Below are 27,233 nucleotides of genomic sequence, written 5' to 3' on the forward strand. Positions count from 1 at the left end.
TATTTCTTGCAAGGATCTGAGCCCCATCTATGATGCAGTTGCTATTTCTGGTGGTGGGCTTGCTTTCCTTTTTTTTAAAATGACATGACATATAGGTATACTGCAGCTTGAAGAGTAAGAAACTGGTGTGAATACATGTGGGAGAATGCTAAACCACATTAATTCCTTCTGGTGCCGAAAGAACAACCTTCATGACCTGCACCACATGGAATGAAGACAGCAGGACTTTCTCCCTTCCCCCCTACCCCTACATTCTTTGGATCAAACAATTAGGATGGTGAGGTAAAGAGTGGCCAAGACAGTAGGTGACAGTCCAAGGCATTCTATGTAGGTGAAGACCTGGAGCAGTAGGGGTTAATGTGCAAAGATACCAAAAAGATAGCTGTCGGCAAGAAGGCATAAAAAAGCAGGTCTCGATGGGAAAGGAAACTTGATCTGGAGAACATTACAGTGCGTTGCCTGATAGACTGGATATCAGAATGATAAAAATCCGAACTAGACAGATTCTGAGCCTCCAAAGCTGTAACTTTAAAAGAAAGCTTTAACAAGGTGAGGGGGAAGCTAAACAAGTCAAGTGTTCACCACCATAAATTGCACAGGAAAGCTAAAGAAGCCAAGATTTCACCTCCATAAATTGCAGGTGTCTTTCATTCCTGTATGAGATTGCTCTGCAATGTCTGTTCTTTATTCTGACTGGAGTTTGATACTTAATTTCTCCCTTGTCTGAGATTTTTTCACTTTGGTCTCTGTGACAAAGTCCTCTTGAGTTCAAATCCTTCACTGACTCAGAAAAGTACCATGTATTAATTAGGAGGCTGTGATGCTGTGAGTCATGATGTTCCTGTGTCCAATGATTTCCTGCACAGAAATATTTGCTCTATAGATTTTGCAGCCAACTTCTTTTAATTGTAAAAAGAGAATCTTGCAGTCCTGTACAGATACTAAACCCCCTGGGAGCAATAAGTTGTTAACTCCACTGAGTTTGTTGCTTGTTTTTTTGCTATACAATTTAATACATTTAATGCATATTTAAATACATGCTATTTCATTATATATTTAATACATAGCAGTGCAAGTGGTGCTCCTTATGATGATTCATCTTAGGTTGCTGCAGTGAAAGACCATCGCAGTCTTTAAGAGCACTTTCTTCAGTGTAATTCTTCCAGGGTTTCATTTTTTCAGGAAGAAAATTTATCTATAAACACACAACAGTTATGGCCTTACTCTAAAGCCTGCTTAACTTGAGGGAAAATATAATTAAATGCAGAGGTATTCGAATCATGCCTCTAATGATGAAAAAGGCCTATAAAGTGGCTGGACCTTTCCTTTTCTATGGTTTAGTATTGTTAAAGCTCATCTGCGATTACTTGCCAGTTGGTATTTCTGGACTGTTCTAATACATTTAACAGGGAGTTTTTAACTGATATAATAATTGCCATAAGGCCTCTAAATCAGCTGAGATTGTCATAAATCAGAAATGAGAGCTTGCACCCTCACATTTTATATTTTACATCTAGAAACAAAAATCTGGGTGATTGTACATATTGAATTCCCGAGTAACAAAATCTCAGAAATATCTTGTCTGGATTACTCAAAGTGCTTAGTTTTGTAATAAAAAGATTGACAGCTTACAAGAGCAAGTGTTCGGACAATAGATTGGAAGAGAAACAGAGACTTCTGAGGACTAATCCCAAAGCACACAAAAGCTGTTGAAAGGACTTGCTGGATGGGGCTTCTCAGAGTGATTGTAGATGTCTGCAGTGTATTCCTTGGGGCAACTATGGTTTTTGTGAGACATTAGTGCTGACCATGCTAGTGCACCATCATGCATGATGGAGGAAGTAGGCACTTCCAGGGAATGGTTTGGGTGATCTCATCCTGGAGTAAGTGTCTTCAACAGCAGCCCAATGTGCCTACCTCTCCCAACTAACTGTAAAAGCATATTAGGCTGAGTAAATCATATGTAATGTCTGCACTGCAGACAAGTAAAGTTAGATGAGATAACACAATGAAACTGCTGATGGTGGGATTCAAAGTTGTAGCCCTTTTTGTTAAATGAATCCCAATAGGTTCAATATTTTCTGTCAAAATACAACGTGGAAAGAACTTTGCCATTGTCAAAGGGTGTTTTGAAGGTAAAGTGATCCAGAGAAGTAAAAATATAACCATAGTAAATTAACAGGCATAGATACTCAAGGATGGCAAAGAAAAGCTGACAGCTCTCACAGAAGTGACAACGGTTGGATAGTACCTGAAAAGCTCATTATATTGTTGAAAGAATGATACTTTTAGCAGAAAGAAAGGCAATGCATTGTACCACCTTGTGGAAAAATCTGTCCAGCTCCTCAGCTTCTGCTGTTGTATGCTTTCTTGTTGGCATGTTTGAAATATTTCTTCTGTATGCTAGGCTTCCACAATTATTTTGCCTCAGATAATCTGAACTACTCAACACACTCCTGACTTTATGGTGCATCTCCAACATGTGCTCTTGCATTAGAAGCCTGACAGCAAAGTCCCTGCTTCAAGTGCCCTTGCCACCAAAAAAACCCCACTCCCTGGGGACATCCTGTAATACAAGACCCTATTTTTGGACTTAACAATGAAGAGTTTTACTGGATCCAGGCCTTAGTTGCAGGCTGGCTGGGCAAAGGAAGGCACTGACACTGCTATGTATTTACAGATAATTCTTCTTTTCCCTGTCTGTGACACTGACACCTAGATTACTCACATGCAGATAGTACTGCTTTATGGAAACCATATTGAAAACTGAAACATAAAATATCTGGATTTGTCACAAGACTGGCTAAAAGAGACATCAGCCATACAGATACATGCTTTCAAAGGAGGATGGTAGCAAATTATCTTTTTTGTACCCAGAGCCCCTTGCTTATCAATGTGCCCCTTCTCTGCTCAGCCCATGCCTGCAAGGCTGCGTACTCAGCTTGCTGCTGTAGATCTGTAATGCAATTATCACCTGTCAATCAGGAAATAGACGACAGTGGCCAACTGTCCTAGACTTATCTGTCCCCATCTGCATACCTATGTGCTCCTCTAGCACCAGCTCTGTTTTAAGGGTCACCTATTGCAACCTAGTCTTGCCACTGTGAAAATGTGCATTGGCCCCAGCGAAGGATAAAAACTGTGTGGTGGCTTTTCCAACCGTAACTGTGTATAATGTCACCACCAAGGGGCTAAGGAGCTGCACAACAAAGAAAGTGATAAGCAGGTTTGGGAGATGTCAGGAATAAAGGTAGCTGTCTCCAAGCCATTACAGGTAGGTAGGACAAATGTTCAGACCAGCCCAAAGGCAGGCTGCATGACTGACCTTGTAAAGAAGTCAGCTCATACAACAGTGTACCTGGTCTGCCAAGCAATCTGACAAAGAAGAATGTTGTAATTTTTTGTGCATCCAAAGATGCGACATTAGGAGAAAAAATGAAATAAGCCTCTGCAATTCAGATGAGAGAAGGGATAAGCGCGGTATAAAATGATGCAAACACAATGGTTTTCCTCTGTCTCCATCTCCTCTCTCTGCAAACAAGCTTTTAAACTTCTTTGCCATGTCCTGTAGAGATCCTGTAGAGAGCTTTCTAAGAGGGAATCAGGACACTGCTGCAACTTTCATCTGGGTAACTGGCATGTTCATCCTGTAGCTATCCTCTTGTGCTCAAACAGCACACTGAACATGTTCAGGTGAGTTTCTTCCCCAAATGCTGTGTTTGCCAGTTTCCACCGTCAAGAGATGATGATCTAAAATGTGTAAGATTAGAAAATTGAGAGAGAGGGAGCAGCTGTGGCTGAAGATTGCCCAATGTCTTTTTAAGATTTTAAGGTGGCAGGACATTGCCTTAATATTTCTGCAACTTACGGGCTATGTTGCAACTCCTACCATAAAAAGTCACCTGAAATGTGACCTAGTAAAGGGAGTAGCCAGCTCTGGTGGATACTCCAGATGTTTGGCTTTAGTGACCCAGCCTTTTTAAGATACTTACACAGAAAATACATACAAAGTTCTCCAAATTCAAGACGTTCCCAGAACTTAATTCTCCTGCCTCCCACTGCTTGCCTTCTGCTCTGGCTTGTCTTGCCTCACTGGCTGCTCCTCCCTTCAGCAGTGTGATGATATTCCTATATCCCCTTATTTCTACTTCTACATTGTTAGTGCATTTAAAGGTCCAACTGAGATTTCTCTAATTCTGCATTCCACTTTACCTTGTGATTACTGGTTGTATCGCAATGCATTTTCCTTTGATTGCTGATGAAAATGTTGTACCTTCGAGACTTCAGCAACACAGGAGGACCATGTTTCTTTTGCTGAGCTGCTGTGAGCAATTGCTAAAACACTGTACTGCTTGGTCAATTAAACATCACTGTTGTAACATGAATTTCTGTAGAAGGGCAGATGCTATTTATTCAGGCAATATCTAACCTTGTCTTTTTTTAACCAGAAGAGAGAGCATAGATATTCCTGGCAATGCTGACTTTAGATACCAGGCTTCTAATCTTGAAAAAAAAACTTTTAATTTTTCACAACTTGCCTTCCTTCCTGACTGTTTGCAATCTCAGATGGGATCTGCTGTTTGTGGTTGACAGCCTGAAGAAATTTTATGTCTTACGTCACCTCAAGAAGGTTGCTCCTCTATTTTGGACTTTGTTTTTTCAATACATTTCAAAAGCACAGTGCAAGGGCATATGTATCCTGAGAGCAGCAGGAGAATGTTTAAACGTATAGTAAAATTAAAAACATTATTTCTACATCCTGCTGCCTTCTTTTTGAAATGAGTCTCCACTACTGAAAAGAAAGAGGTAAGCAGATCTGGAAAAAAAACCTATAAAAACTTTAAATCACATAAAAAATGCTTTAAGTAACTAACTAAAAAGTGGTGCATATACCTCTGCAACTGTTGTGCCCCAAACATTTCCTAAACCTAAGCTTTAAGTCTTAGAGAGAACTTTGAAGGCGCACAGCTCAGACTTTGTGTGAGAAAAGGTTAAACCAGTACATTTTCTATTATACCTACTCTTACAGACTCAGACTTTGGAAACAAATGCATGAATGAAATACATTAAACTATTTTATAGTTCATGTAATGGCAGGCAATCCTCTTCCATAAAATCTACCTTGTCTTATTCCCACATTGGAAACTGGTAACTACTCAGAAACTTAGATCTAGTCCATGGAGCAGAGAAGTGCCTGTCTAGGAAAGGCCAGTAATGCCACTAATTTAATGGGATCACCGAGGTTACTAACCATGAGTCATCAATGTTTCTGTTCAGGACTAAGACCTGTGTTTGCAGCATCCAATATACTTTAATACTCTGTGCTCAATTTTGCAACTTAACAGCCAACCTTTACAGTGCAGCTTTAGAATAATTTCATTTTCTTACAATTGCAGAAATTTCCCAATACCTGTCTTTGGAACTCCATGTGTGGTCACAATAATGATGCAGAAAACCAGGATGTAATGTCATGGGCTTCGATTTGATGGATTAGGTGATGCCCATACAAAGAGTAGAGGACTAACCTTATTTTCAAGCCAATATTATGGCTCACACAACAATGACTGTAACAGAGAAATGCCTGGAGCTGGGAAAATTCAGCCAAAAGTTCTCATTTGCTTATTCAGAATGCTTTGAATAAAACAAATACAATTCCTGGACTTTTGCAGCTTAAATTGATGAATTATTGATGTAGTCTTTATGATATTTTTTCTGGGAGGGGAAGGGCAGATTATTGGTAGCAATTTGCTTGAAGCCATAAATCAATTTTAGAGTGCCTCAGGCCAACCATAAAAAGTATTTTTCTTTGTTTAAAATATTTTTGGTAGAAACAATCTAGGTAACGTTGGAGGAAGTAAGTCAGAAGTCATACTCACAAAGTCAAAACTGTATGGTCATTAGTCTGAATGCAAGGTTTTACTAACGTAACAGATGGAGCTTGGTCTTTGCTGTCTGGAGGGACATATGTAACCTTTATTTACACAATTTACGAAGGCAAAGTAGATGTTCAGTTCTTGAGTTCTGAAAATGACTTTTTCCAGTGGCACAATGCTGTATCAATTCAGTCACCTGAGACAAATTAATGGTGGATGGTTTCAAAGCTATATACCAGCAGTTAGGTCATGAGTATAAAACTGTGGACAATACAAGCACACCTTCACTGGAGAAAAGTGTCAAACAAACAAGTGAAATTTGCTGTTGCCACCCTGTTCCCTGGAGTGACTGTCCAGTGAAGAGGATGCCTGCTCTTGTGTCACCTGCAGCCATGTATCCTCTCTACAAACCATTCTGCATGCATGTTTTCATGATCATTACTTAGCGGCAAATAAAATCAGAATAGTCTTATAAAATGACTGGACTTACATTCCAACCGAAGATACCTTCGTCCCCCCTTGGGAGCAGGGGAGAGAGTGGGTGGAGGCAGTCCTGCTTCTACATTTTTCCTTGCCTTACCAAAAAGTACTAGGAAGTCTCAGCTGTTTGCAGATGGGTTGTCTACAACATAATTTATCTCCTCCCATGACAGTTCTCCAGCAGAAACAACATTGCAAATCAAATGTCTGACTACTTGTAAAGTGAATTCCACTGTTTTGATGCAGAAGGTAGGATTTTTCAAAATACTTCAATTCTGCTCCATTTGATTTAGCATTCATGGGGAATTTTGCCAGTAATGCCTTTGTAAGCACCGTTATGGCCTGCGAAATACTGGCAAAATCCTACCTAGAACATTGGTGGTTTTGTCCTCGTGCTGTGTGGTTGTTTTGTTTGAGTGGATCTCAGGATGACCCAAATCATCCAACTGATCAAAACAAGTGCAGCCAAAGGGACTCAGAACTGAAATCAAACTCTTAATCTGCATGTAGAAGCCACTTTTTTTCTCTGCAGTGGGCAACACCAAAATCCTTCATCTTCCTCCTCACCCTCAACCTTTGAAATTGCCCCCGCCCCTCCCAACTTCTATGGATGATTAAAGATCCTCTCTCACTGAACTTTAGTCCTGAAGTGCCGTCAGGTGGTAAGTAATTGTAGTGCAACTGCTGTTTTGCACACAGATTGTTTTCTGATTTTACTAGAAGAAATAAATTAGGCAGCAGTGAATTTTGACTGGGAAGAAGAAAAGGCTGAGTTAGTAACAACAGACATGCTTTACCTTTGGGTCATGTATTCCAGAAAGCTCTTCATAGATCTTCTCTCCTACCATGACAGCAGCTAGGTTGGCTGTGTATGTGGACAAACAAAACAGACAGAAAATAGCCCAGAGATTCATTAAAAACCTTCCAGTCCAGCACTTGGGGGGTTTGATGGCAGCTGTTCTTCCAAACAAGATCGCATAGCAGACATTCAAGGCAGAGGAGAAAGAGAAGACTTTGTTCCTATTCCTTCCTTTGGGGGTCATCCCAAAAGGACTTTTCCACTCATATAAGGTGAGGAATATAGCTGTGATATGGAGAGCAACAAATATCCCCAGCCACATAGTCCAGTGAAGTGGCCACATAAAGGCTCCAATAGGAGCTGCTGTGTCTCTGGTCCTCACCAAGATGCCCAAGCTGGTTGAAAAGAAAGGGCTGGTGAAATCAATCACTTGGCTGCGGGCAGTGTTTATGCTAAATGACGTCACTGCCATGTGAGCTGTGCCAGCAAGAAGGTCTCCCACCAGCCCTGTCCAGTGGCCGTTCTTCCAGGCTCCATATTTTCCATCACCAACAATGTACAAGTCAAAATCAAAATTCATATCCTCAGCTAGCTTCTCCAGCAGGTCAATGCAGTAGCCATAGCAGCACTTCTTCAGCTCAATGGGAATGGTGTCATTCCCTCCTTGAAGAGTTTCAAACAGGCTATCCAGCACAGCTGAATCATTGGTCAGAGGATTGAGGCATAGCTGCCCTGCTGGGCAAAAACCTTCATCATCTACGTCTCTTGTAAAGACGAATGGATGCTCAATGAGAGTTACCACTCTGAGGTGCAGCCGGGTGGGGTGTTGCATGTGATTTTTATGTCTTTGGGCCTGTTCTGGCCATATCCCATAGTCCATGATTATCTTTCCTTCTTGCCAGCTCCCCAGACGAGTCCACATTGGGTTCCCGACAGGGTCATGCTGCAGATTCCAGATGAAGAAGTTGTTTTCTGAGCTGACAATGGAGGAGCCTTTCACCTTAATGTGGCCACTGAGACCGTCAAAAGTTGTGTTGGCTAGAAACCTGTCGGAGGGCGAATGCAGAGTAATCAGAAGCAGACAACTGAAGTCATCATGCTAAAGCATATGCAGACACCATGAATTTATGTTTAAGAGAATAAATTACAGTTGTTGAACACCTGGATCATTAATAGCTTTCTTATGGCATAATGAACAAGCCACTTAATTTATGACTAAAGCACTTGGGAATGTTCTCCTACATATCTTATCTAAACTACATGAAAACTCCTCAGGAAAGATATTCTTTTTACTTACTAGAAAAAACGAGTGAGAGGACCCAAATTTTTTCAGTTACCTTTGCTTCATATATTAATGAAACATAAGGTTAGTTCTAAGCTGAACTCACCAGGTCTGTAGTGAGTTTCCTAGATAAAAATATGTATGAAAATGGAAGAGTGGAAATTATGTATTAAATGTCCTTCCAAGAAAAATCCTATAATCTCAGTAAGATCTATCTTACATCAGAGAGGCTACTGAAGTGCTGTCAACAGCTTTCAAGCACTCTGAAGTGAACGAATCCGGATTAAAAAATGCAAATTTGGCATTGGTATATCACTGTTAGCCACTTCAGAATGAAGAAAGGGACTCAGAAAGATGGTTGCCCTTGGACAGTCAGTTTTAATTCTTACCAAAAAAAAAAGGAAGTTCCTTAAAATATGTGCAAAGTAATGTTCTTAAAAGTCCAATTTTGACATTGTAGCAGGCCTTATGAAGTGCACCAGTTTTGCACTGCACATTTTACATTGAGATTTCTGGGATTTTAGTGTTCCGATAATCACAATAAAGTTAAGTATTTCCTTTGTATTGGGTGGCAATATTTGCTAGGAGTTGTCCTCCCTGTATGTTGAATTCAGCCTCTGGTAAATCATTACAAAAGAGGCTAAAATGACATGGATAAAGGAGCAGGGAACTGAGCAGGAAATAAGTGTTGTGAGGAGAAAATCCTTTTTAGTGTAAACACCATGACCAGCTGAACTGCACTCTGTTAATAAGAAAGCTGCTACGCGTTTTTCAGGGGCTGTAGAGGGACCCTACTAAAACTGTGTAAGTCTTAGTATGGTAATTCCATTAAAAACAACTGAGCTGAATTGCTGCTAATATGGTGCCAGGTAAGTCAGGCACATATTTTTCAGTAAAAGGCATTCAGAAGACAGACTATTTAGCTGTCTTAGTAGGATATAACAACTCACATTAGTTTTGGGAATTGGTTGAAAGCAAGTATTGAAAGAAGTATAAAGGCTATAGCTGTCATTCCAGCCTCAATAACCAAGGGATAAACTTTAAGTAGGGTTAATTGTTTATCAATAGTTAGAGCGGATAAAAAAATAACCTTAAATTGATTTGAAAAGGATAAATCCACAGCAAGTGTGTGTGCATGCATACTTCTGCCTGGTCTCTACCCTTTGTTTTGATGACTTTTGATGATTTTTGATGGAGTTTCAGCAGTTAAAACTCTGGACTGTGTATGTCTTAAGATCGTATCAGTTTTTGTCCTCAGCAAATGGTAAATTTATGAAACTAATTAATATAGTTTTGAGTGTGGTCGTGTGTGCGACAGTCTTTTCTGAGGCAGCTTCAAAATTCTTCTTATGTAGTCTATTTTGAGTAGGTTGAGTATGGAGAAAGATGATACAGCCAATACTGTCAAAAGCAATTGATCTGGACATGTGTTAACTTGGGCCTGAAAATTATACCTACAAACTCACAGAGGTGTTTATAAATGGGACAAATGCATAAATGCGGTTCTCATTTTTAAAATCCTTTACCACTTAGTCTAGTGTTAATGATACCGTAACTTTATTAATCAGTGGTGTCTGCCACGGTTTGACTAGTCCTTTCCTCCTACCTTGTGTTTCATATTTGATGGTGTACTTGCATGTTTGTGTATGTAAACACTATCAAGATAAAGTTTATAGCAGAAGGCAATCTTAAGCACTAAAGAAAGGTTTATGTACCCATAAACTTATCTGTTTTTTCTTTCTCCTCAGTCTTTGTAAAAAATTGTGCAGCTTCTTCCTTAAAGCCTCGCCGGCCCTTATATGCTGAAGCCATTGCTATGACAATAACAGTAAAACCACTGCATGTGTAGATGGGTCTGTATGTAAAATTTTGAAAGATTTGTTTAAGTGTGGAAAATAGTGCTCGCAGTTCACAGAATGCCAAAATTGAGGGAGACAAGTCCTCAGATGGAGTAAGCTAGCAAAGTTCTGATGAATTTGGCTGCAAGTTGCTACTACAGCACAACTTGGATATCAGAATGCCGCAGACCAGGTGCTTTGGGAGTAGATGAAGCTACGGAATAATGCATTAGATTTATTTTCTGCAGGTAGAATGGGAACAGTGGAATTTATGCACTGTGTTCACTGACGTTCATTGTAGAAGTAAGTGTGCCCATGAGGGTGAATCGAGCCCTCTGTACCTGTCCTGTGGCTGAATTGTGTTAGAAGTAGTTACCTGAGAGACTTAGTAGCATTTAAATGTATGACTTCGCTACCTTATCAAGTTAGTGGCTTACTTTTGCAGCTGATTTACATGTTCTATATTTTTGGTAGTGACAGGACATGAATCAAAATAAATGAGGGGAATCAGGTAGGAGATACATTTTAACAACACTTTGTTTTATATGCAAGTGGCTATGGCTGCTAATCATTTGCATACACTGTATGCAGCACTAGTGAAACTCATGCCAGGGATTTCACGTAAAAACTCCCTTACTCAACAACTTTAGGAAACAGATAAGAGGATCTGACTACATTATTTAAGCCAGCAATCTCTAGTGAATCTTTGGGAATTACAAGTGCTGTGTATTGCACACACACATTGGCAATATCTGAGCAATATCTTTTCAGTAGGCTACTGACAGATTTGTATGGAAAGATGATGTGTACAAATTTCAGAACATGAAGGGCCAGATCCTCAAGTCTGGCAGATGAATGAATTTCCTTGATGCTATGTCAATATGTGAGCTGATGATCACACTGATAGGCTGTGATAGCTGTATCAGAGCTTTACTAGTAGAGTCGCTTCAGTTTGACCAATGAGTCCAAAGTGTGTCATTTGTTCATTTCAGCTTTATTTGTTTTTCATGTCCTTTGTTGTAAGAACTGCTCATTAGAGCTTTAGCAGTACTACCATACTCCAACAGTGATAACTTTGTAGTACCTTTAAGAATGATTTAATTAAATGATTTAATTTTCTTTCAGGCTTGATGGCTTGGCCATTCCACATCTTTCTTGGAAAGTCTATTGGAGGCAAGAGCTAGAATGGGCAAGCAAATAGCAGGCTGCTGAAATTACCCAAGAAGCAGAGTTAAAGCTGTAAGACTAATTAAAGCTGTAAGACAAGATGAGGCTTTTAAATTTTAATGCCTTGTTCCATCAACAAGGATGGTCCCATGAGCAGGCAGGAATAGATCAGGGAATCGATCTTATTGTAAAAGGAATGAAGGATGGAGACTTACAACAGTATAATCTTCAGGGGGTTGTACATCTATAGCTATATCTATAGCCATAGCCATATAGATAAAAGCATGCTTTGCCATGGACCAGATCTTTGTCTTGTTCATAATCATTATTCTACTCCTGGGTGGCATTTAAATATCTGCACAGCCAATGTATAATGTATGAGTGTAGTGTTGGCAATGAAAGCTTAGGTGTCAGCTGTGCCAGCTAGTGGGAATGCTGTTTTAACTACACACTGCAGTTAAGGGAGGCAAAGGTCTGTGCCACTGTGCCTTCTCCATCCCCACCCACTGCAGCTCCAAGGCTACGTATCAAAACAGATAGGTTAATTGAGACAGAAAAACACCCACATTAGTAAACACTTGATTAAGCATCAGATAAAAGTTATATCTTTGGAGGCTCACGACTTGCATAAAAGCACTCGTGCAATGGACAAGGTTGGTCACAGTTAAGCCACTCATCGGTGCTTCACGTCTGAGAAGTTATTGGTACCACTCAGAGTTAACAGTTATGCTGCTAACTCAAATACATCAGTACTGGCCATCAGGTATCTATCTCACTTATACACTATAAAAACAACTGCAGTGAGTCAGGAGAAGGGTTTATCTAACCTTTTATTTTGTCTTTAATAAGGTCCACAAGCAGATGCCTAGGGAAAAAAAGGCATATGATCCTTTTTTCGATTCCACAATACCTTTACTGACATGAAGGGACAAGAAATTTCATAGATGTGAAATTGCATATAGTCTCCCAAAATATAACAAAAGCTACAGCAGTCACCATGAGAGAGCTAATAGTTTTCTGTAGGAAGCAATGATGAAGAAATATTTTGCAGGAATACTTTTAAGAGCTTAATTTTGCTTTCCTTTTTCTTTGTCCCTTCCTTAACCCTCAAAAAGTCTGTTCGTAAAACTACTGTCTTCAAATATTTGTTACTTTAAGATGCCTCTTGCTGAGTTTTACTCTTCAGGGACTCAGATGTGATCTAGTTAAAATACCCAGAACAATGAGACAAAATTAGTATCACAAGTAGGTGGGGATATTGCAAGCCAGTGCAGTATTTATTCCCAAGCCTTATTTCACTCTTTGGAAACAGTGGAGTTTTTGACCCCTAAGTTATGGACAAGTGCTGACTAAAGAACTGTTAGGGTCTCAAATGGTTATGCTTTGAGCAGTGCTGTTACCAAATTGTTGTGAAGACACATCTCAGATATAATTTCAAAAAAGGTTGCAAACATATAAAAAGCTTCAAGAACTTTTATCCTAACTCCATCCAAGAAAACCTCCAGGTGGAAAACCAGGTGTAATGGGGGAAAAACATGCAAGTCGCTGGATGTAAACTAGCTGATGAATTAACACACTTAGCAAAGACATTTTTGTTTGTTTCCAGAAAGAACCATACAATTTTTCCTCTCATATGTTAAAACCCAGAATATTTCTAGACGTGAATCCCCCAATGGTTTTGGCAATTACTTCAGTATAGTGATGTGCAGTGGCCTACAGGAATAGTTTTAGCAGAAGCTGAAAGAGGAGCCTCCCACACCAAGCCATAGAGAGAGCACTTTGTAGTTTTGAGTACTCTCACCACCAGCAGTGGCCACTGAGGTGGTCAAGGTGCATCTTTTTTGTTTCTTTCCCATGGAAGCATACTAGTAAGGGCTACACATCTGCTTTTATACTCTGATTGCTTTGGTAGTGCAAATATTCTTACCATGTTTTGTATTCCCTCAGGTATCTCAAAACCTCAGAGAATTTGACACTAGCCCTGACTTTTCCCTTACATGCATAAACATACATACAAGATACTTTCAGAGCATAGTCAGTAACCTAGCCTATGTTTACTATGTGATCTCTACTTCTGTGGAACAATGTCTTCTACAACTGGCTTAATCTCCCTCTGTGGCTAAGTTTAAGTTCCATTATTTGCCCAGAAGTAATAAAGCAGGAGGAAATACTGAAACAAGTATGTGTATTATGGAGGGTTAACAGCATGATAGCTAAGTCACTGAAAATGATGGGGAGGGGAAAGAAAATGATTTTTCTTATATACCACAAATATTAGCTAAAAAAAAAAAAAAAGAAAAAAGAACTCACTTTGACAAATACTGCCCTGAAGTGATATTTCTTTCATCTGTGTCCATGCAATTCATTGTACTTGGAATAAGAGCTAGTTCAGGTTGAATCATGGTGGCTGCTGCTACAGCTCTTGCTACCAGCTCCATGGCATCCTGTACGTAATGCTCAAAGACTGACTGTGTTGTCTTGCCATGAGCGATGAGACCGAGCGGCAAACCTTCTGTCCTCAGTTCTTCCACGTTCTGTGAATCCCCAATAATCCAGTGAAGTTCTGGAGGCATCACACCAAACTGGGTGGTTATTTCAAAAATCCTCCGTGTTTTTTCCATGTCGCATCCAAACATCACCATGGTAGATGTTGTGTCTTTGATGCTCTCCAGGTACAACTGTAAGTAGTTCAGAAGGTCACTGGTTGAAGTGAGGTTTGCTGTGATGTTTATAATGGATCCCAGGTGGAACTTGGAGCTCTGTTGTGTGAGGAAGAGAAAATCTGTGATGTTCCACTCCTCCTGGCATAGCATCAGGCTGAAATTATACCAGTTGTTCATTGCAAGGATTGAGAAAGTGACATCAGCATCAGAACTCAATGAGTTTTCTAAACTCATCTGCAGGTGAAGGGGATTCTGTAGTTAAAAATATGAAAGACAACTGATCAGAATATGCTGGAACCAAAATTAATGAGTTTGCTTAATTTTTATTCACACATTTAGTTCAAAGTAGTCACCTGTCAACCAAGAGAACTGTGTGAGAACAGGGAAACTTATACCCACCCAACTTAAATGGACTGTGATTCATGAACTTCCTCATCTAGAGCTTGAGACAACTTCAGTAGTCACTAATGAGTGTTTCCAAGAATTTGTATTTCTTTCAATCCATTTGTACTTTTGGATTTCTTGGCATTCTCAAGAAAAAATTTCCCTGCTCTCCTAACAGGGGTATGCGAAGGTATGCCCTTACTGTTTGGGTTCAACTCTGGTATTAATGTTCAAATTCAATGGATGCTGACCAGTTCTTTGGTAAATAGTAAGAAAAATAAAGAAGAGCCATCAGTTCTTTTTATTCTCTCTTTTTTTTTTGGTAGTTGGGGGCTTTTTTTACACAGACACATGAGTAACCTAATTAAACAGATAACAGTCTACAATCAATGCGCATCATCTTACTGCCAGTAAAACACAAGAAGATTGATTCTTTGGTAAAGGATAAGTTACTGAATGCACAAGAAGGTAAGATATGCAGACTGTGATTTCTGAGCTGGAAAATACTTGATAAATAAGAATTCCATACTCATTTTTTCCATGTCATTGATGATATAATAGAACTTAACCCGTTATGTTTCCCAACACCATTGCCCTTGGCTTTATCTTTTCCAGAAAAGGCAGAAGGATGTGGGTCTAATTAATCTGTTCTCTTAAGGTAAATATTTCTTCCTTTCTTATTCTTTGATCCATAAATACTTTTCCCTTACTCTTATTCCTCCACCTTCCCTGGTCCCCAAAATGAAGTTAAATTTTATCTAGACTTAGTAAGGAAGAAAAAAATTACAGAATCCAAGCAATTTCTGGCATTTTGCTACAAAATAATTCTCTGCTCTACCAAAATGTTTCAATTGGGCCTTCAGCTAGCACGTTATACACTGTTCCAACTTTTGGTTTCAGCTCAGAATTTGACAGTCTTCAGTGTACCTTTGCTAAAAAAGTTATTTTACTTTACACAGGCATTTGATTCCGGCCATGAGACTGTTAGAAAATATCAATGATGATTCCTGTTTCAGTGCATCTTTTGGTTTGTGAGATCTTTGTTATGACTTTATGTCAACATTTGTTTGTATTCATGCCCCTTCAAATTATATCTTATCCTACACAGGTACCTGAATTTTATCTTTCTATCCATGAAGTTACTAAACACTTAAGGTCTGTTCTTCATTCTCTTACATTTTCAGTAGTTAACATGTATTATATATAAGAGTGATCAAACCTTTACTGTGTTTAAAGTTGGTATAAAATGGTGTCATTTTCATTTTAATAGTATTTTACTGTTCATTGTAGGCTTCAGTTTGTATGGATCTTAGAAATGTCATTCTGAATTTGGAATAATATGATAATCGCTCAATTTACACTAGTTTTACTAAAATAAAACCCTGTGCTCTCCAATACGGATGTAAGGGGTGGAATGAGAAGAAAAACCCTTAAGAACAAAACACCATTTATAAGTAGCAAGATTTCATTGTGTTAATTTGAAGTTACATTAACTCATCATCCGTTTTCCAGAGCAGATCATTTAAATTCATAGCTTGATAAAGACAATGCTGTAATTGAAGATGCTCTCAGCTCTTTTTGTTAATTCTTGGGTTTGGTACCTGTGGCCTTTTTTTACACAGACACATGAATAAGCTAATTAAACAGATCACTGTCCACAATCGATGCACATCATGTACTTCCAATAAGACACAAGAGGATTGACTCTTTGATAAAGAACAAGTTACTGAACAAACAAGAAGCTAAGCTGTGCAGACTCTTTGAGTTCTATGCTGGAAAACATTGCCTACTAATTAAAATACGTGACTGGTTCAGAAAAAAAAAGCATTGTGCATAATATCTGGGTTTGGGAAGCTTATTTGAATAAATTAGTCACTGCAAACTGAATCACAACAAACTTTTTTTCTGAGGTTATGAGATGATCGGGTAAATTAACTCATTTGTCTCTCACTGCAAATAGAAGGGAGTAGAAAGGATTTTCCTTGTGTTCTCTCTGTCCAAGATCAAGTAGAAGTATGAACACTTTTTACATGGTGATCTGCCTCCAATCAGCAAAACTTTGCAAGCCTATTGGCTTAGTTAATTTGAGTGTTAGAGAAGAATGAGTTATTCAGTATACATAGAATATTTTGCATATATAAATGATAGCACACAACCTGACTATACCTGTACAAGGAACAGCAAATGTCTTCAGTATATTCAGAAGCATAGTATCCAAAGCATAGTACTACAGCTATTACAGTATAGGCACAGGTATAAAAAAAAATATCTCTTGGATGCAGAAAAACAACTATGTGCTGATGAGTGATGAGTTGGCAATAACAACTGTGTCCATACTGTTGAACAAAACAGCCCCGGGAAACAAACTTGAGCATTTGTACAGCTTAGTTTGTCCCTGGTCTGGTTTTGGCACGTGCCAATTAGCCTTCTCATACTATGCACTGGCATTTTGGGTTCTAGCACATTTTGGGGATCACTCCCAGTAGGCAGTATGGATAAACCTGCATAAGAACTGGCTCTCCATCTCACCCAGCAGGTTTAAATCTTTGAAGACCTCTATGTCCCCATGCTAAACCCCGTGCATACGCACAGCTTCATATATGCAAGACTGCTTCTGCTTGTCTACAGCATGGTTCTTCCAGTATTAAAACACTTTGAATTGATAAGCAAAAGGTAAAAATTACACCTTAGAGTCACTGGGCATTACACTGGGCCCAGAGCAAACATAGCATGAAGCACATGTAGTCCAGAGAAAGTGAAACTCTGCCTCGGGGCCAGAAAACTCGACATAATTTTACTCAGCAGTGTAGGTGAAGGCACTTTCCCTCTGACTTGGTATTCTCAAGTGCAGTGCTGGACTCTCCTGTAGCACTGCAGCTACAGCCTTAGTCCTCAAGAGCTCTAGTGTTGGTCCCTGTCTTATGTACTGGGATGTGTCAACAGTCCAACAGACTGTTCTTGTATTGAGACACTGCTCCTCACTGAACAGAGGTGGATTTGGGATAACCTGGTTTAGACTGAGCCTGCATTTAAAGTGCTTCTTGGTGTGAAACCATCTGTGCTTCAGCTGTCCCTTTCAAAAGCCCACAGGTGCATCTATGTGAGCACTTATCACCACTGTGATTTATTAGTTGCTAAATTCCCTGTTAGTTTGCTTGACAGGTAAATGTTCAGCCTTGGAAAAGTAGGAAACACACTCCCTTTTCTTTATTAAGTCTATTCAGACTGCAAACCTGTCTTCAGAATTTTTCTGATACACTAATATACATAAAATTCAGTCACTGTCTTCTGCTTAACTTTCAGCTAATTCTCAGCCCACCATGCAAACACCCCTGTAGACATTGGGGAGGAACAGCAATTAATGTTTGCTTTATACAGGGACTCAGGGAAGGTGATGCTTGATGGGCCACATTGTTTCACACCTCAACCAAGAACATCTCTCCCAGGTTCCATCTAGTGGGTGGTTGGCTGACTTCACTGGTTTTATATGCAAAAGAAGATCCTTTTAGGAAAGGATGTGGAGATGTTTGGATTTAATACCTTCTTAATATTATTTTGAAAAGTTTATTTGTCATTTGTAGGATGCAGCTGAACATATAGGCCCTGATAAAAATTACACTGAAGTCACATGTCTTTATACAGCCTTTGATACTACAGTGTTCTTAATGCTTTTACATAATTTTATTGATTTGTCTTTCTTTAAAATAATTACTGCTTTTTAATGAGGAACTTCCAAAAACTGTTTATTCAGTCATTCAGTAGCAATCACTGAGACAGCATAATTTCATAGCAAAGGCTTTTGACAACTTAAATGATAGTTTAGATGTGTATAACTTTGTATTTATAATGGAACAGAAGATTTATGAGATAGTATCAGTGTATTGAACTGTGCCCATCCATCTTTATTAAAGTTCTTAGGCAAACTCCTTCATTACCTCAGTTTGGAAATCAGTAAAGTTTGACTATTTCAGTTAAACTGTCAATTAAAGCTCATATAGAAATTCAATTGCTTGGTTTAAATTCGACTGTAAGCTGTCATTAAAGATGATATGACTTGCATCAGTTTTTCTTCAAATTACGCAAACAGACAATTAAACTTAATTTGAATAATGTTAATTGTGATCTATTTTTAATAATGTGTTTGCATTTACATAGTGTCACTAGCAAAAACATTTTCTATGTCTATGAGAGCTTAATTTTTTATTGCATGTCATTAGCTCCTGTTTTATAAACAGACATGATCAATTGACTTCAGTGTCTACTGGGTAAAGAACAGGCCTAGAATCCTTAATTTCTGACTAATCGTCTTTGGATCAGATAGACCAACAGTCTTTCCACTGACTTTCAGTGGGCTTTGGACCAAGCCATTCACGGAATATTAAGCTTTACATGGTCCGATGCATTTCACTCCTGTACATCACCAGAGACTGTAACGACTTATTTGCTTTTTGTAACCCAACCAGAGCAGTTTTACAGTTTCATTGCCTGAGACACCTGAGATAGCAGGTTCATTTAACAACTGAAACATGATTTGCATTTCATTGATGCAATATTTTTCAAGCCTCCATTTCAGTAGTCTGTAGACCCATCCTTAGTCCTTGTAAATCTTGTGAGCATGAATGCCTGGAGCTGGACTGACTTACACCCTGAAGGATCTGGCCATTTATCTCTTCAACCAAATTTGTAATGCTAATTAGGCATGGTCACGGTGACATTTTGTTTGACATTATGACAGCTTCATTATCAGAGTTAAAAGCATATATGTGAATATTCTTTTGCTAACTGTGTAAAAGTAAATAATACACAGAAAATATTATTCTCCTCTGACTCTTGGGGGCAAAGGCAGTGCCCAAATATGTATTTATGATAAGAAACACAAAAGAGAAAACAAGCTATATAATTACATCAGAGAAAGCTCCACTGAAGGAAGAAGGAAAGCCTTCTGGCTTACAGTGCAACTGTGGGGACTCACAGCTTTACAAACAGAGCTAAATGGCAGCTGTGAGCAAGCTTCAGGAACTGGGAAGCTCTTTCTTCCATGGTTGAAATTACAAAATCTAGGCTTAAACCCCAGTTCCCTAAAGGCTATGGGCACACCTATTGCTTCTTCCTTTCGTGCCATGAAAAAAAGATGCTATGAAATGGTTCTGGTTTTTTTTAACATCTGCCTTACCGCTGAAACTGCAACGCCTCAAGGCGGATTTTGTGCTGGCAGCTGACAGACGGTGGGAAGGGCTTTGGACGGAGCGGTCCTGCCACCCTTCCCGACCGTCCGCTGAGCTGCCCACATCCCAGTCACTGGGCTGTCTGCCCGGCAGCAACAGAAGGAAGGTGTGTGCTCCAGCACGTCCCCCTCCAGCCTGCGGCCAGAGACCCGCTCTGCCCGCCGGGGAGGCTGCGGCCAGGAGCCCACGCACCCGCAAGTTCCTGCAGTGGAGGGTGAAGCATCCAGGTCTTCTTCTCAAAATCCATCCTGCAGCTTCCGCAGAGGTACAAGCGGTGCGCAGGGCGGGCACGCATCCCTCCGCTGCCCCGTGAAGAGCAGCAGGAGCTGGGCACGGGTGTTGTGCTGCTCCTGGGCTCCCTCCTGGTTCTGGGTAAACCCCCGGAGCCTTGTCACGGATGTCAGTAAGCATTAGATTTGGCTCCTAGGCCTTCACCCAGCAAAACACTTAAGCAGCTGTTTAAGCAGCAGCATCAGTACGATTAAAAATACCAGCAGTACATTTCTTCTGCTATTTAGACTTCTGGTTCTCTGGGGAAGAAAATCCCAGACCTGCTTTGGCCCAGAAAGAGGAAGATGACTTCATGAATTCCTTTTTCTTCTGTTGCGCATCTCTCTCCACATACATACCTGTTTGACCAAGACTTTAACTTGAAACAGGGTAGGTCCCCACACTAAAGGCTATTTTTTGCAGATGGTTTAAAAGCTTCTGAGAGGGAAAAGCTAGCTTAGACTAGCCAGAATTATTCTGATTCCTGCAGCAAAAGAAGCCTGGCATCTGTCCAGGCAATCCTTATAAACAGATCCTAAAAAGGCACTGACTGTTGATTTTAAAAACCACAAAACCACAAGAGTTAAATTAATTTAAGTTTTGACTTAGTTTGTCCTGAAAATTATTTCTCTCATTAGACCAGACAGTCATGACTTGAGGTTGCTTAGCATCTCTTATGCCTACATACAAATACTCCAAACTAATCTGAATATGTACAGCTCTCCACAAGGTCAAAGAGGCAATATAATATATGAACTTTCAGCTGTTCTTGGAAAGTAAGACCCATTACTTATCTTCATAGCCACTTATAAATTATCGTAAGTAACACTACTTCAAAAACTTCAAGGTGTTCTTTGCTCCAGGAGGGGGAAAAAAAAAAAAAAAATCCAACATTTGAAGTTTGACAAAGAATATTTCACACAGATGCCAAGAGCCAAACCAGTTTTTTCTTCCCTAAAATTTGTTATTATAGTTAATAAAAGACAGATGGTTGCTAATACAAATAGATAGGGGGAGCTACATTAATTCTCCATGATCGGCTTTCCTCCACCATTAAAATGGCAATGCAAAACTCCAGAGAACCACCTCTGCTCCGTGGTGCCCTTCAAATGGAAGGAAGAGGCAGCCAGGTCCATGTCTGCGACTCCTGCTCACAAGTGCTACATTATCATAATCAATGTCTACAAAGCCCTTGCAAATGTTTGGGTAAAAGATGCCAGGACATACTGAGTGTGAATATTAGCCACAATGGAGAATCTGTTACTGCATGGTATTATTTTCTAGAAGCTCAACACTGTTATGGAATCAGGTTGTCACAAGTAAGTGAACACTTGCCAGCAACAGCAAGGAGATCTTGGCTAGCTCCACTCCAAGCTTTCTTTCTAATGACATTTCCCAGTAACACATTTCCTTACGGCTGGCCTCATGTAGACTGTCATGTTTGTGAGCAGGATTTCTCATTTGGCGTTCATGCTGGAGCTACCCCATTACAAGTCTTCCCACTCTTACAAAGGATGCAAAATGCACTAGCTGTTCCACAGAGGCGTATCTTTTTGGGGTTCTTCTGAATCCCACTAAAAGCCTGAATGGTTAGAAAATAGCATTTAGCAGAATTTAATTCTTCCCTTAAGGAGACATGGCATTCAGCTAACTCAAAGCTCTTCAGCAGACTGTCTAGGGGAGTTTGTGTGCTCTTCTGTTGGGAAGCACCTCACAAACATTCGTGTTTTTCACATCCTGGCCACCAGTCAGAAAGGCTCTGTTTTAAAGTGACTCCAAAGCAGGTAGTCTGAATTTTCCCACATGTGTTATTCAGGCAATGCACAGGGGGAGGGCTTTTTTCCCCCAATTTTTGGTTCATGAGGGCAAGTAGCAATTCAACTTTTGATAGCAGCAGAGTCAAAACCGTGGTGGCACCTGGGAGCAGACAGCGCATGCACTTTGGGCTTGCTGAGATCTGCATCCTTGGTCCTGGCACTCCTAAATTCTGAGATGCAATGCAGAAAGACCCTGTTGTTGTAAAGAAATTCTGCTAACACTCCAGCGGTGCTGTTCAACTTGAAGAAAATTATTTCAGTAGCTACCAGAGCACTCTGTGTGTGTGTCTGCTAATGGAAGAACTCTTATTACTCTTTCAGAGTGGTCACTAACAACCCTAGATCAAGCATATAGGTGTGATCAGGCTGCAGTAATAAAGTGTTACTTGGATTATCAAGAAATCACAGTTCAAAGACTGCTGAAAAAAACAAACAGGGTTGTATCAAGGATCCCCAGACGCGCTATCACAAGATGACAGCAGAAGCCTTAATAATGCAAGCACAGGATAGCACCAGAGGCTCCAGGGCTAAAAATCATAACTCACCAATGCTCAGCTACTAGGAGATTGCAACCTTGGGAGCTGAGTAAAACCGGGTTTAGGGAGAACAAAGAACAAGTATCCAATATGTAATATGTACCAGATGATACCGCAAATGTGGATATAAGGTGGAACTGCAAATGAATGAGGAATGGGCAAGCAAATACAGCAGACATGCAGAAAGCATTAACAAATATATAAAGTGATCAAAGGCAAACCCAAAGGAGGAAGAAACTCCTGCCATCAACATGATACTCCTCACTTTAGAGATCTTGGGACACAGATGACTTGCCACTAACAACCCCCACTCCCTGGAAACACACACTAGCATTGTCTCCCTAAAGAAGATTTGTGACACTGACCTCAGGACCCAGGGGTGCATGGAAGGGTGAGCACAACATTGGAGAAAAGAGATACAGGAACTGCATATATGACAATTTGAACTGTATCATTACTGAGAATGAGCTGTAGTACTTGGATAATTTGCCTGTAAGTGTTAGCATCATTGGGACCAATAGTACTACTTTGATATGACTGCTAGGACTTCAGTTAGACTAACAATAAATTCTTGGCTTCGCATATAGAAAGGGTTTCTAAAGCTCACGTTAACTGCATGCAGTGTTTGCTCTGACGCCTTGCTCTTGAGGACTGCCATTAATACAGTGCAAGAGTTGACAGAGAATTTGGCAACCAAGGCTGTAATAACAATGCACATTGCCAAGCACTGCTCCACACTGGGCTCCTTGGCATGTCACCCCTGCCAGGCTCCTCAGCATAAAGGGCCCTTGCAATGGCATTCCCATCCTTGCCTTGTTACAGCAGCTTCCACCTTCCCATCAGCAAGATGGACATGTTGCAGTACATCACTAGAAAATGCTCCTTTTTCACAAGCACAACTGGCTATGAGTACACTTTCTGTATTACCTAGCTTTTTAGGCATGAGAAAAATGGTGGCCAAACAGAAGGAAACTAATTCTGGAAGAAAATGTAGAATGTAAGGGGAGGGGGTATGGACAATGTTATGTACATAAAAGAAGTCTGATCCCATTTTACAAAAGCAGCTATTGTCCTTTCTGATACATACCTGGTGTACCCACACAGCATTTAATCCAATTAGATTTTATTCACCATTAACACCTGCAGCAAGGAATAAAATCTGGAGCACTGCTTTCACTCTCCAGTCCAATTCCAGCATGGCTTGAAAGTGTCTTCAACTCTTCCTGAGCATTTGCATTCCCCTTACCCTCAGTAGCTGTGCCCCTGCGTCTCATTATTTTTACAAATGACTATGTGCCTCCCAACAGGCTGTGCAACCCTATCTGGTGTTTGCAGCTCAGCAGAATGAAAATAGGTCATTTGACCTTGGAGACAAATGCCGAAGCAGGTGACAACTCAACAGAGACACCTCCCCCATTCATGCTGAGCCAATGCCATAAAATGACGTTCAGGATGTGGTGTGCAGGGCTGTCCTGCTGCAGGCAGCATCTCCTGGCACAGGACAGCCCTGGCTGCTGTGCGACTCCATGCACTCCTTCCAGGGCACTGGGTGCCGCTCCTCAAGGACAATCACCAGCCACCAAGTTAGCTGCTTCGTCTCTACGGTTCCCTGCCTGTTGGAGAAATGCCCATGGGTTGTGCTGCATGAAGCTATGCATGGAGCAGTCACTGAAATGATAGGGCATGTGGCAAAATACAGTGGGAGAAATTAATTCTGACCCATGTCCTGTTCCTCAGAAAGCCAGCACCAGCTCATCATCACATCCTCTTCTGCTGGGCCTTGCTCCAGGCATGTTCCACAGGATTAAGTTTACCTACAGGTGCATTTTGCTCTATATTGATTTTTCGTATGAAAGAAAGCTAAGAATTAAGCTTGCAAAGACTGATCTTTTAACTCTATTAAATTAGGCCAGGGTAGATTAAGTTAGTAGTTCATATTTCTGAGGCTAGACATTTAAATCATGGCTCTAAGGTGAATTCTTGTGTGTACTTGCTTGGCTTAATATCAGGAACAGAATTTAAACATCTCCACTTGAGGTTTCTTATTTAATACACCAAGGATTTAATTAGAAAGATGGTTAATTAGAAAGAAGAGTTTTAACTGGCTCTCAGGACAGGGGGTGAGCAGGGGAAAAAATAATTTCAGAAATCAAACATCCCTTTTAAAAACAAATACACTCTGCATGAGGTGGGGTGGGGAGCTGACAGAGAGGACCAGCCATTGGGACTTGCCATCCTGAGTGGCCATGAAATGCCACCCACTGCCCACCCGAAGTCCATGATGCTGTCCCGCTGGCCAGGGTAGGAGGGTCTCACCCTGCACAGGCATCCTCACCTTGCTGGGCACTTTTCACTAAGTGTGCCAGGTGGTGAAGCTACTTTCCTCAGCAGGAGGCAGTTTGTTTGCATAAGAAATAGTTCAAAGATAAAGTGCTGCTCAACACCAGCAGTTGCTGCAGGAAGAAAAAAAAAAATTAACTGGGAGGTGTGATGTTGGCTCTTCAGCTGCAGATTTACTATCTTTCAACAGAAAACAAGAATATGACTTTTGAAAATGCAGCAAAGCCTAGTGGTTTATATTCACTGTAAATTTTTTAATTGCTGCTCCCCATTTTTCCTTCCCAATCCTGAATTAATACGTTGTCATTAAAAAACAAACAAAGAAACAAAACTCCGAAAGACAACTGTACAATTTAGAAGTTTTGTGGCAGTGTTTGCAAACTGCTTTTCTGGGCATGCAAAACACAAAATAAGGCATGATCCTGTAATCAGGAGGAACTTACCCCCTGCTGCCAAAGGCAGAAGCATTGAGCTTCCAATAAAGTATATAGCAACTACACACAAAAGTGTGTGACTGTGCAGGCACACAAAGAGAGGAGAAGGAGGAGGAAGGGAAGGAAGAGGAGGAGAAAGAAGAGGAGGAGGAAGAAGAGGAGGAGGAGTAGGAGGAGGAGGAAGAAGAGGATGAGGAGGAAGAGGAAGAAGAGCAGGAAGAAGACAAGGAGGAGGAGGAGGAGGATTAGGAAGAAGGGTTCCTGGCTGGCTGTTGAACACAGAAACTGAGCAATCCGGTTTGAAATCTCTGCCTTGCCTTGTGCTCCCTTTGTGAGCAAAGCCCTCCCTGTAAAATGGGGACAACCCCCTCCACAGTGCCCCGGGGGTACAGGTCACCATCGTGGCAGGGCCAGGCTTCTCAGTCCTTTGTGAAAAGGTTCTCCGAAGGCTTACAGCAAGATAAATATTTCACACCCTTTTACATGGGGAAGGATGAGAGGTGAAAAATGGGGGGGGGGGACGGGACCCAAACAACCCAGAGGTTGAGTCACATGTCTTGGAGAATATACCAAGATTTTTGCCAGAAGCAGAATCTAGGGCTTACATGTCCTGTTTCTTCCCATGCTAGACAGAGCTGCCTCAATAGATAAAAGAATGTGGAAAGTAATGAACAGCCATTTATTTTATGAGTTATTGTTAAATAATTTGGGCATTTGTACCACCACACTACTCACAGTACACTGGTCTGTCCTTCCAGACTAGTGTTACCCATCTCACTGATACCTGCTTCATCAGGGCCCCATGTCTGTAAGCATTTGGACACTGTGATTTCCTCATTAGTTTTAAGTGGATAAGCAACCTACTAATTATCCATTGTATTCCAAAAGAGTCCTGGGTACAGAGTTTTGAAATGAGACCTTACTGTAGTAGGTACTTCACAGAGCAGAAAGTGGTTTACAGCAATTATTGTGGTAAGGCTTGGGAGAATCAAAAATCACCACCCATGCCTGTTTCATCCTTTGATTTATAATGTGTAAGCTCATTAGGTGAACATTTAGAGCTCCTAGTTGTGACTCAATCTTCAGCTCTCATCTAAATGCTTGACAGAAAATACACAATACTATCACCTCTCTACTGCGCACAAATATTTGCCTAGATCACTGCTACCAGGTTTTCTTTTACTCTGCACCTAGTGTGGACATTTAGACCAACAATGAAGTGATTGCAGAGAGCTTGTAAATCACTATAAAATATGAATTATACTTATTAATCCCTCCTTTGTACTGAGTTTGGACTCAGTGGAGCATTGGTAACTGATACTTCATAGGCTTTAAGTAATGTGTCCATCCATATGTATGTAGTATGTGATAGTGGGCACAGATTGAAGATAAATCTGTGACCAGGCACACAGCATGGGAAAAACAGCATGCCATGCTTGATGGGACCATCTGGCTGTACTGAAGATTCATACTGCTGTCTGACACCATCACTCGCCAGAAGCTAGCACTAATCACAAGACACTGCCGCTGGCCAGAGAAATGTAATTCTCTTTTCCTTTGGCTCTGCCTGTGGCAAGTGCGGATGGTCCCAGTATCACGCCATCAGGAGAAGCTCGTCAGCCTTCCCCTGTAGATACCTTTCCTGCTGCAATTGCATAAAAGCACCATATGGACAAATCACTGCTGGTGGCAATGGACCCTGACAACTGCCTGGGTGCAGCAGCTCTGCCATAAAGAGAGAGCTTTTTACCTTACAGCCTTCCCTCCCTTTTTGTTGTGCTGCTGGTGCTCAGTGGGCAGCCCAGGGGCAAGCTCTGCCGCAGAGGCCAGCACTGCATCGCTGGTGAGGCTGGAGAGCTGCATAAACTGCGTATAGTTGAAAAAATATTTGGAAATCCATACTGTATCAAAGAAATACAAGATCTTCCCTTGTTAATGAGAAACTCAATAGCATATGGACAAAAATAACTGAGCATACTGCTCTTACTAGCAAAACCTTTGGTGGTGGGGAAGTTTAACATACTTTTACCCTTGTAGAAAAAAGATAGGGAGGAGTAGCTGGACAAACTGTTGCGATGGAATTAAATACCAAATTTACTTCATTATAAATAAGGTTCTTTGTCCC

The 27,233-nt window shown here is 40.6% G+C and overlaps 1 protein-coding gene across 1 annotated transcript in view; it reads right to left on the bottom strand.

Annotated features, from left to right (window-relative positions):
* Nucleotides 1–27,233, bottom strand: part of GRIN3A (glutamate ionotropic receptor NMDA type subunit 3A) — a 74,931-nt gene that overhangs the window by 30,511 nt on the left and 17,187 nt on the right. Inside the window, exons 2-3 of the mRNA XM_069776621.1 lie at nt 13,750–14,354; nt 7,151–8,198 (exon numbers count right to left, since the gene is read on the bottom strand). Of these exons, the coding sequence (XP_069632722.1) occupies nt 7,151–8,198; nt 13,750–14,354 (1,653 nt within the window). The remainder of the gene's footprint in view (nt 1–7,150; nt 8,199–13,749; nt 14,355–27,233) is intronic.

This window comes from Haliaeetus albicilla, chromosome Z (genome assembly GCF_947461875.1).
Source record: "Haliaeetus albicilla chromosome Z, bHalAlb1.1, whole genome shotgun sequence".
NCBI classification, from domain to species: domain Eukaryota; kingdom Metazoa; phylum Chordata; class Aves; order Accipitriformes; family Accipitridae; genus Haliaeetus; species Haliaeetus albicilla.